Consider the following 12,893-nt stretch of genomic DNA (forward strand, 5'->3'; position numbering starts at 1 on the left):
GTTTAACATAAAACTTACAATTTTGTTAACAGAATAACAATAGTAAAATAACCAAGAATAAACGAAATACAATAAATGAGGTAAACTTGAAACAGTATCAATCAAAAATATACATATTTAACAGCACTGGAATTCAAATACCAGAGATATAATACAATGTTAGGATAATACTAATGATACACCTAATAAGCAGCATTCAAACATTCAACTGACATAGATATGATGCTAAAGATTTTCTACAACATGGCTTACCATATAGCTGAGGGACCAAGAGCAGCTATAGGATGGGAACAAGATGCCTGGTATATTGGTTTCCATCATCTTCGGACTGAGTTGCAATATTATGATCTTAATGTTTAGGGCTTTGCGCAGCTTAAGTCCTCAAGATTTTCCATCTTTGCTTCCTTATTATCCAACAAGACCTAGGATCGAATCAGAGCGCTGATCTTTGGATTGGTTCTGTCCACAAGACGTGGCTGAATTCTACCTTAAGTGTACCGTATCAAGGTCAGCTCCCCCTCCCCCAAATTATTGAATTTACTTCTTGATGAGCGTAGAGTGAAATCAGATCACATGGTACTCTCTGTTTGAGATTTAGATTTGCCTGCCTATGTTTGTTTTGCTTTATTAATTGATTTATTAAGCAATTTAGTTACTATTCATAAATATAATTTCCTTAGCTTTCTGTTATTGCTATAACTATTATCATTTTGCTGTATTCTTGTTTTTGTTATAATCATCTTTATACTATTGAACTGATGTTATTATATTATTTTAACTTTCTCGTACTCTGCCTCAAACCAGATTGCCACTGGAAATAGTAGCATATAAATGCCATTTCAGATCGGATTATTTTAGCTGCGTGCCAAACTGCTGAGTGACCGTGTTGAAGCATACAAATGTGAGCCATTAAGAAAGCAGACATGGAAGCAAGCAAAACATTTCACTTTTCCTTCCCATTATTCAGGAGAATTTCATTGCTGTCATCTTCTCCGATACACTGTGGATTTGGTCCTTTCCCTTCTCCCGTGCAGAAGAACATCCTTCCTGCCACCTATTTTGTAGGACTCTGTCTCCTAGGAAAGAGCCTGCTATTTATTTGTTCAAGTACAACCTTTTGTAGATACAGCCTGACACTTTCTCTAATTGCTCGTTAGCTCCACACAAAAAAGAAAAACAAAACATGTTACCACCTGATTACTGTGTTCACTGCCAAAGTCCGTCCCCAAGAGGAAGAGTCGTAAGATGTGAGTAATCTGCGGTGCTCCTATCCAGAGATCTGCCATGAATTTAATCAAGCTGTGCCGCTTTCTAAGCTTGCTCTTCTCCTGCCCCTGCTTTCACTCATCTAGACACCCCGTCCTGTCTTTCAAAAGAGTGTTACTATCAGGCCTTTGAGTCGTAGGCGAGTGCTCAGCAAAGGCCACTTAGTCCCTAACAAAATTTCTGAAAACGTTTGTGCAGATCCAGAATAAATGGAAGACAGGTTTCATATGAGAACACACGTGCTGAAGGGGTTGGTATTTGCTTTTAAAATGGGCATAAGGTGACAGAACATAATAACATAGTAGATGACGGCAGAAAAAGACCTGGACGGTCCATCCAGTTTGCCCAAGAAGATAAATTCAAGTGCTATTTTTTTTATTTGTACTGTCCTCTTCAGGGCACAGACCGTATAAGTCTGCCCAGCACTGTCCCCGCCTCCCACCACCAGCTGTGGCACAGACTGTATAAGTCTGCCCAGCACTATCCCCGCCTCCCAACTACCAGTCCCGCCTCCCACCACCAGCTCTGGCACAGACCGTATAAGTCTGCCCAGCACTATCCCTGCCTCCCACCACCGGCTCTGGCACAGACCGTATAAGTCTGCCCAGCACTATCCCCGCCGCCTAACCACCAGCCCCGGCACAGACCGTATAAGTCTGCCCAGCACTAGTCCCACCTCCCAACCACCAGCCCCGGCACAGACCGTATAAGTCTGCCCAGCACTATCCCCGCCTCCCAACTACCAGCTCTGCCACCCATTCTAGGCTAAGCTCCTGAGGATCCCTTCCTTCTGCACAGGATTAACCACCACACCTTTAAAACGAACATATTGATATCTCAGTGCCAGAATCTCCAAGACTCAGGCATCACAAGCCTCTATGACCTCTGGTATTTCAGGAAGTTCTGATACTTCATGAATTATAATCTATTCTGCTGCTGCAAGAAGAGAGGGTGAAAGCAAATGTTCTGTAGCAGAAATGCAGGGAGGTTGTAACGCACTGGACAAGAGGTGGGAAGAAAGTGCTGTAAGTATCATGCAAGCAAAATTTTAATACCGAGGCTTCCTCTCAGTGTTCAGAGGATTCCTGCAGCTGCAAATATACCACTCAAACTGACAGGTAGGTGCAGTGAGAAGATCAAGACTAAGAAGCAGTGAGTTAACTGTGGACCAATGCCTAATGCAGCTTAAAATGATGTACCGTGGGATGCACTCAGGCAGTCCGGTGGGGAGGGGGGGGGGGGGGGCTTCCTGCACTAATCAGTTAGCACAGCTAACATTATTGCTCACTAGCTGGTTATCACAGGGTTACCACATGAGTCCTTACTACCTATAAAATAGGTGATGGTAAATGCTTATGCTATTTATTTATTTACTAGTAAAAAAATCCCGTTTCTGATGCAAATGAAACGGGGGCTAGCAAGGTTTTCTTCAGAGTGTGCATGTGGGAGTGTGTGTGTCCCTGCCCTCTGCCCTCTCTCCCTTCCCCTCTGCTGTCTGTCCTCTCTGTCCCCTCCCCCCTCGGAGTCAAGTCCTTCAGTGTTAAGTTTCCTGCTGCGCTGTTTTTGTGTTACAGAGATAGTGAGGGCTTCTGCCCTCTCTCCCCTCCCCCCTCTGAGTCCTTCACTGTTACAGAGAGAGCGATTTGATTTTGTGCTTTGCTGTGTTTTCCTTCACTGTTTGTGTTACAGAGCGAGCGAGGGCGGGGCAGACACTCATGGGGAAACCGGATATCTCTCCCCCTTCACACTTCCGGGTGGAGGCTTCATTTAGAACGTTGGTGGTGCCTTTTATATATAGAGATTTTATTTATTTGCTGCATTTGTAACCCACCTATTTGCAGGCTCAATGTGGCTTACATAGTACCGTCAAAAGCGTTTGCCCAGTCGGTGGATAACAAATACAAAGTTGTATAGTGATCGTATGAGGTATAAGTGGAGGGTCGGAATGGATGAAGATTGCGTGATGTCCTGTTCGATCATAGTCATGCTGTGTTGGTAGGTGAAGAGGGTTACGTGGGGTCGTTGGGGTAGGCCTTTTTGAAGAGGTTGGTGTTTAGTGATTTCCTGAAGTTCAAGTGGTCGTGGATTATTCTCACAGCTTTTGGGAGCCCATTCCATAGTTGTGCACTTATGTAGGAGAAGCCGGCTGCGTAAGTTCTTTTGTATTTCAGTCCTTTGCAACTTGGGTAGTGTAGGTTTAGGTAGGATCTTGACGATCTGACTTTGTTTCTTATTGGTAAGTCTATAGGGTCTGTCATGTATCCTGGGACTACGCCTTACATGATTTTGTGGACTAAGGTGCAGATTTTGAAGATGATCCGTTCCCAAATTTGGTCCTGGAGGCCCCCCCGGCCAGTCAGGTTTTCAGGATACCCACAATGAATATTCAAGAGAGATACTGACATACAGAGAAGGCAGTGAACGCAAATCTCTCTCATGAATATGCCTCAAGGACCAGGTTTGGTGTACTAGATATAGTGGAATTGGAAAAGATGCAGCGAAGGGCGACTAAAATGATAGCAGGGATGGGACGACTTCCCTATGAAGAAAGACTAAGGAGGCTAGGGCTATTCAGCTTGGAGAAGAGATGGCTGAGGGGAGACATGATAGAGGTATATAAAATAATGAGTGGAGTGGAACAGGTGGATGTGAAGCGTCTGTTCACGCTTTCCAAAAATACTAGGACTAGGGGGCATGCGATGAAACTACAGTGTAGTAAATTTAAAACAAATCGGAGAAACGTTTTCTTCACCCAACGCGTAATTAAACTCTGGAATTCCTTGCCGGAGAACATGGTGAAGGCGGTTAGCTTGGCAGAGTTTAAAAAGGGGTTAGATGGTTTCCTAAAGGACAAGTCCATAAACCGCTACTAAATGGACTTGGGGAAAAATCCACAATTCCAGGAATAACATGTATAGAATGTTTGTACATTTGGGAAGCTTGCCAGGTGCCCTTGGCCTGGATTGGCCGCTGTCATGGACAGGATGCTGGGCTCGAAGGACCCTTGGTCTTTTCCCAGTGTGGCATTACTTATGTACTTATGTAAGAACAGTCTTTTGGTTCATTATTACATCTTAAAGTCACTCAAATAAAAAAAACCTTCTTCCGAAAAGCTAAATAGCATAGTTCAGTTCTAATATATGAAGGAAAATAATTCCAACTCTGTGAAAATGCATATTGCAAAAGATCGGAGGGCAAAGTATCATCTGATTACTTAAGCGACATGACAATATTGGAAGAGTTACAATAACTATGATCATCATCTTTCTGGTCGTACTTCTCATGTTCACTGTTAATCAATGCACGTCTTCAGAAAAGTCTTTATCTTGTAGAGTACCACACGGATCTATTCCATCTCCCCTCCTTTTCAATATTTCCCTAAGTCCTCTTGCCACTGTTCTTCAGAATTTCAATGTTTCTTTTCACATTTCTGCTAAGCAGAGAAGGGAGATAGTCCGTGCTCAGAACACCAGCTTCAGCAGTTTAGAAGTAAGATCAATGCTGGGCAAATTTCTACAGTCTCGGTCCCGTAAATGGCAAAAATGGACCAGGATCGAGGCTGGAGTGGGCTTCAACGGCAACTCCAGTAATTGGGGATTAGGACCGCTGCCGGGCAAACTTGATGGCCACATCACAGCAAGCATTGCCAGCATCACTTTTTCTGTTTAGTTGAAAAATCACACAGTTATTAGGCGATTTCTCCGCAAAGGAAACAATCCATTAAGGTTATTGTGTCCCTCGCCCCTTCTGTGTGCCTTCCACCTAATAACGTTTGAATCGTTCCTCCAAAGTCATGCCAATCAATGTCACAGATCATATGACACCCAGTGACCCTCAGCTCAGAATCTCTTTTCTCTTTCCTATAGGGAAAAAGACCAGCTCAGTTCAACTCAACCAAAATCTCAAGGAGAACAGCATTTCCTGTGATGTCGCTGAGCATTTTGAAAGCTACCCTGCCTTTGGTTAGTCATTAGAACCATATACAAATGTACGCTAAATAAAAGGAGGAGAAATCCTGGCATCATGAAATCTTCCCACATCTCCTTGTCAATATATACTTCATTTGAATCCCAACTCAGATGTACTGGGCCTCATCGTGACTCTTGCCAAGGTTAATTGTGCTTCCTCAAAGAAAGTGCTGCTAGCACCAGAAATCCTTTTCACACATTTTACCAGTTCTGCACTAAGCACACATCTTCACTCGCATTAGCACCTCCGATACTCAAAAGCCAGACGCCATAAGGAAAGCTGCTGGCCACCAGCTGATCGTACCTTCCTTTTCTTTGCCTTCATTTTTCAGCAAGAACATGTCTGTGTGCAGAACGCCTTTATCCACATCCTTCTTAACCTTCTGCAAAAGACAACACCAAGAAGCAAATGGTCAGTCAACTTTCACCCTAAGCTCTAATTTTTAATTGCCTCAGAAAAATGAAAGCCCAAGTTAACTTCACTAGGATCTGAGCCCAAGCAATTTATGTGCTTGATGTGCTACTTTACAGTAAAACCAGCCCCCTGCTGCTCATCAACTATCCATCGAGCAACTGAAATTCACTATCTTTTTTCCCCTCTTTTTAACTTGTCTTGTGTTTTCCTGAACGTATTTTGTAAACTAGTAAGAAAGGCCTGTTTCTCAATCAAATGAACTCTGGACTCGATTTCAACAAAACTAAACTGTATAGTCAAATAACAAGCTGAATCCTCATAAACTATATGTAGACTTGTATATATGTATAATGCGATATCTTATTTTCCTTAATTTTTATTTGATTTTTATTTTTATATTCTTTTCAAAAAATGGAGAAAAAAGACCTCATCAGTCCCAGCATGACGATGATATTATTCAATTTCTCAATCGATTTAATCGTCTGCTTGTTCTAGGACTCCATTATAATCCTCGGTCTTAAAAAACTCCACCTCTCTTTTAATGCTAATAAAGTTATTCAATTTCAATGCTCAATTTCAATATTATAATCGTGATTGTTTTCAACAACGAATTCAACACTAATGTGCACAGTAAAAAGCTAAGTAACATTAGTGTTGAATTCGTTGTTGAAAACAATCACGATTATAATATTGAAATTGAGCATTGAAATTGAATAACTTTATTAGCATTAAAAGAGAGGTGGAGTTTTTTAAGACCGAGGATTATAATGGAGTCCTAGAACAAGCAGACGATTAAATCGATTGAGAAATTGAATAATATCATCGTCATGCTGGGACTGATGAGGTCTTTTTTCTCCATTTTTTGAAAAGAATATAAAAATAAAAAATCAAATAAAAAATTAAGGAAAATAAGATATCGCATTATACATATATACAAGTCTACATATAGTTTATGAGGATTCAGCTTGTTATTTCTCAATCAAATGAAACAGGCACTAGCAAGGGTTTTATCTATTTGTATTTGTTTTGACCTGAACTGTTTTAATATATGTTTTTTTTTTTTAATTATTGATAGTTTGTGTTTGAGTGGAGTTCCTAAGTGTTGTACATCATTGTTCTATTGACAGAGGAGGGGTAGTTGTTTGTGTAGTTCTTGGCTTTTTCAGTGTGTGTGTATATGATTCAGACAGTAACTGTGTATGTGATAGTTAGATTGTGTGTGTGCGTGTTTCTGACAGTGACAGTGGTGGGGGTGGGTTTGATGAACTGCGATGGTGCATGTGTGTGTGAGTCAGTAATTGTGTGTGTGTGTGTATGACAGTTACCTTGTGGGGGGGTGGGTTGGGGAACTGTGTGTGTTGTGTGTCACAGAGAGAGATCGTGTGTTTATGTGTGAGACAGGGGAGGGTTTTTGAGAGGGTGGTAGTTTTTTTTAATCTGTCAGAATGAGAGAGGGGGGTGGGGTGATAGGTGTGGTGAAGTGGTCTGTGTCGGTGTCGGGCTTGTATTGGGGTTCCGAAGTGTTCATCATCTGTGTTGTATTCTCCAAGGAGGGGTCAGTGTGTGTGTCTATGAGACAGACAGTGATTGTGCATGTGAGAGAGTTATTGTGTGTGTGTGTGTGTGTGTGTGTGTGTGTGTGTGTGTGTGTGTGTGTGACAGTACCAGAGGTGAGGGTTACATTTTTTTTTCTCTGTCAGAATGACAGAGGAGGGGGGAGGTTTTAGATGTTGCATGAGTGTGTATGTGTGAGTCAGTAATTGTGTGTGTGTGTTGGTGGGGTGAACTGTGTGTGTTGTGTGTCACAGAGAGAGATCGTGTGTGTATGTGTGAGACAGGGGAGGTTTACTGACAGGGTGTTACATTTTTTTTCTCTGTCAGAATGACGGGGGGGGGGGAGGTTTTAGATGTTGCATGAGTGTGTGTGTGAGTCAGTAATTGTGTGTGTGTGAGTCAGTAATTGTGTGTGTGTGAGGTGGGGAACTGTGTGTGTTGTGTGTCACAGAGAGTAGTATGTGTGAGACAGGGGAGGTTTTCTGACAGGGTGTTACTTTTTTTTTTCTCTGTCAGAATGCTGCTGCTGCTGCTTGGGCTCTCTGAATGACATCATCCGAGGCTTCAGTCCCAGGCACAGCCAATCAGAATGGAGGCACGGACCCAAGCAGCTTCATGGAATGTTCATGGTGCAAATTATTATATAGGATAAGAAATAAATAAATGATGCAGATTTGGGTGGAGAGGAGTAAACAGGTCAGTACAGTGATTCCCTGCTGGAAGGCATAAGAGCGGGTGACATTTTAGGAAAGCAGAAATGAGATGAGCATTTTTGGCCATATCAGGGAGATGTATTGCCACAAGTGTTTCGTTGATGTTTCTGCAAGTGTGAGCTCAAAAGCCATGTCCTGTAACAGCACCGTTCTTCCAAGCTCTGACTCCATACCATGGCTCCTAGTTTGTGGCATTGCTAAAACAACTGAGCAGAAGGAAATGACTGGTCTAGATCAGGGGTGGGCAACAACCCAGTTTCCATAATGAATATGCATGAGATCTATCTGCATACAATGTAAGCAGTACATGCAAATCAATCTCATGCATATAGTAGCCCAGTGGTTAGTGCAGTGGACTTTGACCCTGGGGAACTGAGTTCGATTCCCACTGCAGCTCCTTGTGATTCTGGGCAAGTCACTTAACCCTCCATTGCCCCTGGTACAAAATAAGTACCTGAATATATGTAAACAGCTTTGAATGTAGTTGCAAAAACCTCAGAAAGTCAGTATATCAAGTCCCATTTCCATTTATTGTGGAAATCTTGAAAACCTGATTGGGTTCTAGTCTTTAAGGACTGTGGCTGCCCACTCCTATCCTAGATGGTAGGGAACTTATGGGGGGGGGGGGGGAAACAAATTAAAAAATATATAAAAGGTTTGAAATGTCATAAATCGTGCTTGTGGCTGCAAAATACGAAATTGCCTGTTACTGGAAGAAGATTTTGCCTATGGGAGGGAGGGAGGCCCCTGACAGGCTTTGGAACATGAGCAAGATTTCAACGGCAGAAAAACAATTTAGTCCAATTATGGAAAAACATGGGGACCTTTTAAAAAAATGATACGAAGAGAAAGCGTTATCTGAAATGTGGGGGAAGAACAGATGAACAAAGGCTTTCTCAGACAAATAATTTTACTGAACTAAAATGTTAAATTTAACAAGACTGCGTTCAAGATTTAAACATTAGCTGTTATACAAAAGAAATGCATGAATGGCAATGCAAAAGACTGTATTGTTTTTGTTAAAAACACAAACAAAAAAATATGTAACAGATTTGAAAAATCCACTTGCCTGAAGCAAGTGAATTTATTGAGGGAGGTAGTAGCGTCTTGAGCTAAGAAAGCTGTATCTTCAACTCAATCAAGGACAATAGGAGGATTCAAGGGACACAGTCTGTGGCTTGGGGGGAGGGGGGTTGTGAACAGAAGAGGGACATGAGAAGGCTGCAAGGGTAAGGGAACGTGAGTGGAGGAGAGAAAGGACTACTAACAAACATTTCTGAGCAGCACCATTTTAGAAAAGTCATGGATGTCAGCATACAGACATTTTAGACAAAACGCCTAGAGTAGGGGGTGGGCAACCTCAGTCCTCAAGGGCCACAACCCAGTCGAGTTTTCAGAATTTCCTCAATGAATATGCATGAGAACTATTTGCATGCACTGTCTCCATTGTATGCAAAAACAGACCTAATGCATATTCATTAGGGAAATCCTGAAAACCCGACCAGATTGTGGCCTTCAAGGACAAAGGTTGCCCACCCTGGTCTTGAGCCTGTGATATATTTTACAAATGTAGAAGCCTAATGTAAAATCGACATCTCTCTGCCCCCTAAGGCATCCTAAAACATATAGCACATCAACAGCAATGTCTCAAAATGTGGTACACAGCCCACACAAGCTCACACCATCATGCCCTGCCTCCATAGGGCAGGTGCATAGTGACAAGGTCCCCGCTGCATCCCTGGTGTTCATTCAGTGTAGTGGTACTAGTGCTCTAACCACTAAGCTATTTCTCCACTCAATTCTGCACTGCTCTGGGTTGCAACACATTTTGCAGCTCGGACTTGAGTGGAAAAGTAGCTTAGTACTTACAGTACCAAGCTTCTTGTCCTGGGGTTCCTGGTTCAGATTCCCCTCACAGCAGTACAAAACATTTATCAACTGGCTTTTTTTGTTGTTTTTCTTTAATTTATTTATTTTTACTCAGCACTGCACAGAAACAGAACAAGGTAATACACCATTAGTAAATACAAGATAAAGGGCATCAAATCACAAAAAACACTCGCCTCCACATACCCTCCCCTCCTCCTTCCTGTACACATTAATTGATTTGCTTACTTTATTTTTTGTCTATTAGATTGTAAGCTCTTTGAGCAGGGACTGTCTTTCTTCTAAGTTTGTGCAGCGCTGCATATGCCTTGTAGCGCTATAGAAATGCTAAATAGTAGTAGTAGTAGTGAAATACAGTAAAAAAGAGTGTTGTCCACGGCCAACCGAGCAAGGAGTATGGGAGAAGAGATAACCTCCATGACATAGGGCCGCAATTGAAGCAGAGTCTTCAGGGTAAAGCCTGGTTTCAGCTAGGGCAAGCAGATGAAGGGTATGAGAGATAAAAGAGGACATGGATGTAGGAGAGTTTGTTGCAGTCAGAGCGGGCGTTCCAAAGAGCACAAGAGAAGGGTAGAGAAGAAGGGGGGGGGGGGGTGGAGAGGAATAGAAATAAGATTGGAGGTATCACGGTAAGGCCTACACGAACAGGATGTGAACCAAATCTGGCTCACATTTGAATACCAAGCTAGAGAAGGTGCTGGGTTTGATAAGATAAGTGTCACGCAACCACAATGCTATACCTATGCGTTGTTATGATTTTCGAAAGATAGTTGTTTTGTTGATTGCTTTCAGGTCTATGGAATGCATTACCCGCAGACCTGAAAGCAATCAACGAAACAACTATCTTTCGAAAATCTCTGAAAACATTCTTCTTCAACAAGGCCTACAATGAACACCTATAATCTCACTAAGTCACCTCACCAACCCACTCAATTATGAACGCTCACCTTATACAACTATCCTAATCACTCCTTTCCTTCTTCCCTCTTCCCTTCCTTGATCGTTACACATTACTAATTGTATCTGATATCTTGGTACAATAATGTCAACAAATCTATGTAAGCCACATTGAGCCTGCAAATAGGTGGGGGAATGTGGGATACAAATGCAATAAAATAAAATAAATAAGTAATCGTATAAGTGATTTCAGCATAGGGAGGTTGGGGGAAGAGTCAATGATAAAAAAAAACATACATGAGCGCAGATTCACCGAGGGAGTGAAGTGACAGTAGTCGTGTCTTGCTATACTAGCTGTTGAGCCTGTTAAAACGGGCTAGTATGGGGTTTTGGCAAGGCCCCCTCCCCTCGCCACTGCCCTCCCCCCCCCCGAGGTCGCCGCTACCGGTCCCCCGGAGTCGCCGCCACCACTCCTGCACCCAGCCTGGGCCCTCTCTTCAGTATTGAACTTACACTGGCGAAACGCAGGCAGCACGCAGATCAGCTGAGCTCCTATCGGCCTTCCTTCTCTGCCCGTGTTCCGCCCTCGTGCGACGTTAACGTCGGCAAGGGCGGGACACAGGCAGGGAAGAAAGGGCGATGGGAGCTCAGCTGTTCTGCGTGCTGCGTTTCGCCGATGTAAGTTCAATACCGAAGAAAGTGCTCGGGCCGGGTGGAGGGGGAGCGGTGGCGGCGACCCCGGGGGGGGGGGGGGGGGGGAGCCGTAGTGACAGCGGCTGCTTCGTGCAGTTTCCCTCTCTGTCCCGCCCCTGTCATCACGTATTGACGCGGGGGCGGGACAGAGAGGGAAGTCTCTACTGCGCATTTGCCAGTGAGTACGGTCACTCGCCATTTATATGTTTGATGAGACTCTACCTCATTTGACTTAAGAAGATTATTGAGTTACTCGAAGTACGCTCTACTATATTTTTGGTTTTTCTCTACCATTTGAAGAAACAGTAGGTGAGAGCCAGCATTTTTTGACGGGTTTGTAAAATGGCAGGCATAGATGTTTTGCAGCACTAAACATTTAAAGCTGGCTGCAGTTTCAGAAACTTGGGACATACCAAATAGCAATGTTTACAGCCCTCCCACCTAGACATCTTTCTAAGGCATGTATTTAAACATCATGCTTGTTATTTTACAGTCTCTGGCAGAGGCTGTTTGGGAAGGTTTGTACTGGCTCCAAAAGCAGCAGTTCTTAGACAGTGCCAAGGGGGCAGAATGATGAACATGCTTAGGACCATTCATAATACGCAAACCCCTGGGGATGTGTTGTATTCGTAGGTATTGTAAAATAGTAAGGTAATGTAATTCATTCTGTATTATATTTTTGTTCAATTGAATGGTTTCCATCCATTTTTCTTCTAAACTTTGTGAATTCAATACATCACCTTCGTCCAAACAATTCTGATCTTGTAAAAGTCTTTGTAATCTTCCATCATCAAAACTTAACACATTAGCCCAAGGGTCAAAAGACATGGTCGTTCTTCGAAAAACGCTATCAACAACACAGAAGAAACCTGTCTTCGCAAAAAACAATAGTAGTCAAAAACAGCGAAGATCACGTCATCTTCGCTGTTTTTGACTACTATTGTTTTTTGCGAAAGGTTTCTTCTGTGTTGTTGACATGCTTAGGACCAAACAGGATCACAGAAGGGACTCGAAGCACCTCGGAGGAGGGAGGGGAAGGAAACAGGCGAGGGGGCAAGAGGTATTTGGAATGGTACTAGAAGGTGGGGGGAGACAGCAGGAATGGAGACGGAGGGTTTCAGATGACAGACCTGGGTGGACAGAAACGACAGTCAGAGTCAGCACCAGTGCAAATGGTCACAAGGACAGCGTTGAGGTGTCACTTATTCATGATTTAAAGGTGGTCTATGTTCATCTGGTGTTGGATGTACATTGGCATGCTATCCGGAACATGGGATGGCCATTGCTAACACAGCGCTGCCCTTGACACTCACTCACCTGCCCTACACGTTTTAGTGGCTTAAATATTTTGACCTGCCCTTTTGTAAAATACTGGCTTATACGTTTTGACCACACAAATGCAGAAGTGCCAAGATGGAGAGATTTAAAGAACGAAAAAATAATGACCATCATACAGTTAAATGGATCCTCAGAAGCTTAGCGGAGACTGGGTGGCAGAGC

At 43.0% G+C, this 12,893-nt stretch overlaps 1 protein-coding gene across 1 annotated transcript in view; it reads right to left on the bottom strand.

Annotated features, from left to right (window-relative positions):
• KLHDC4 (kelch domain containing 4) overlaps positions 1 to 12,893 on the bottom strand; it is a 79,330-nt gene that overhangs the window by 11,705 nt on the left and 54,732 nt on the right. The window contains exon 8 of the mRNA XM_030202712.1: positions 5,539 to 5,617. Within this exon, the coding sequence (XP_030058572.1) occupies positions 5,539 to 5,617 (79 nt within the window). The remainder of the gene's footprint in view (positions 1 to 5,538; positions 5,618 to 12,893) is intronic.

This window comes from Microcaecilia unicolor, chromosome 5 (genome assembly GCF_901765095.1).
Source record: "Microcaecilia unicolor chromosome 5, aMicUni1.1, whole genome shotgun sequence".
NCBI lineage: Eukaryota > Metazoa > Chordata > Amphibia > Gymnophiona > Siphonopidae > Microcaecilia > Microcaecilia unicolor.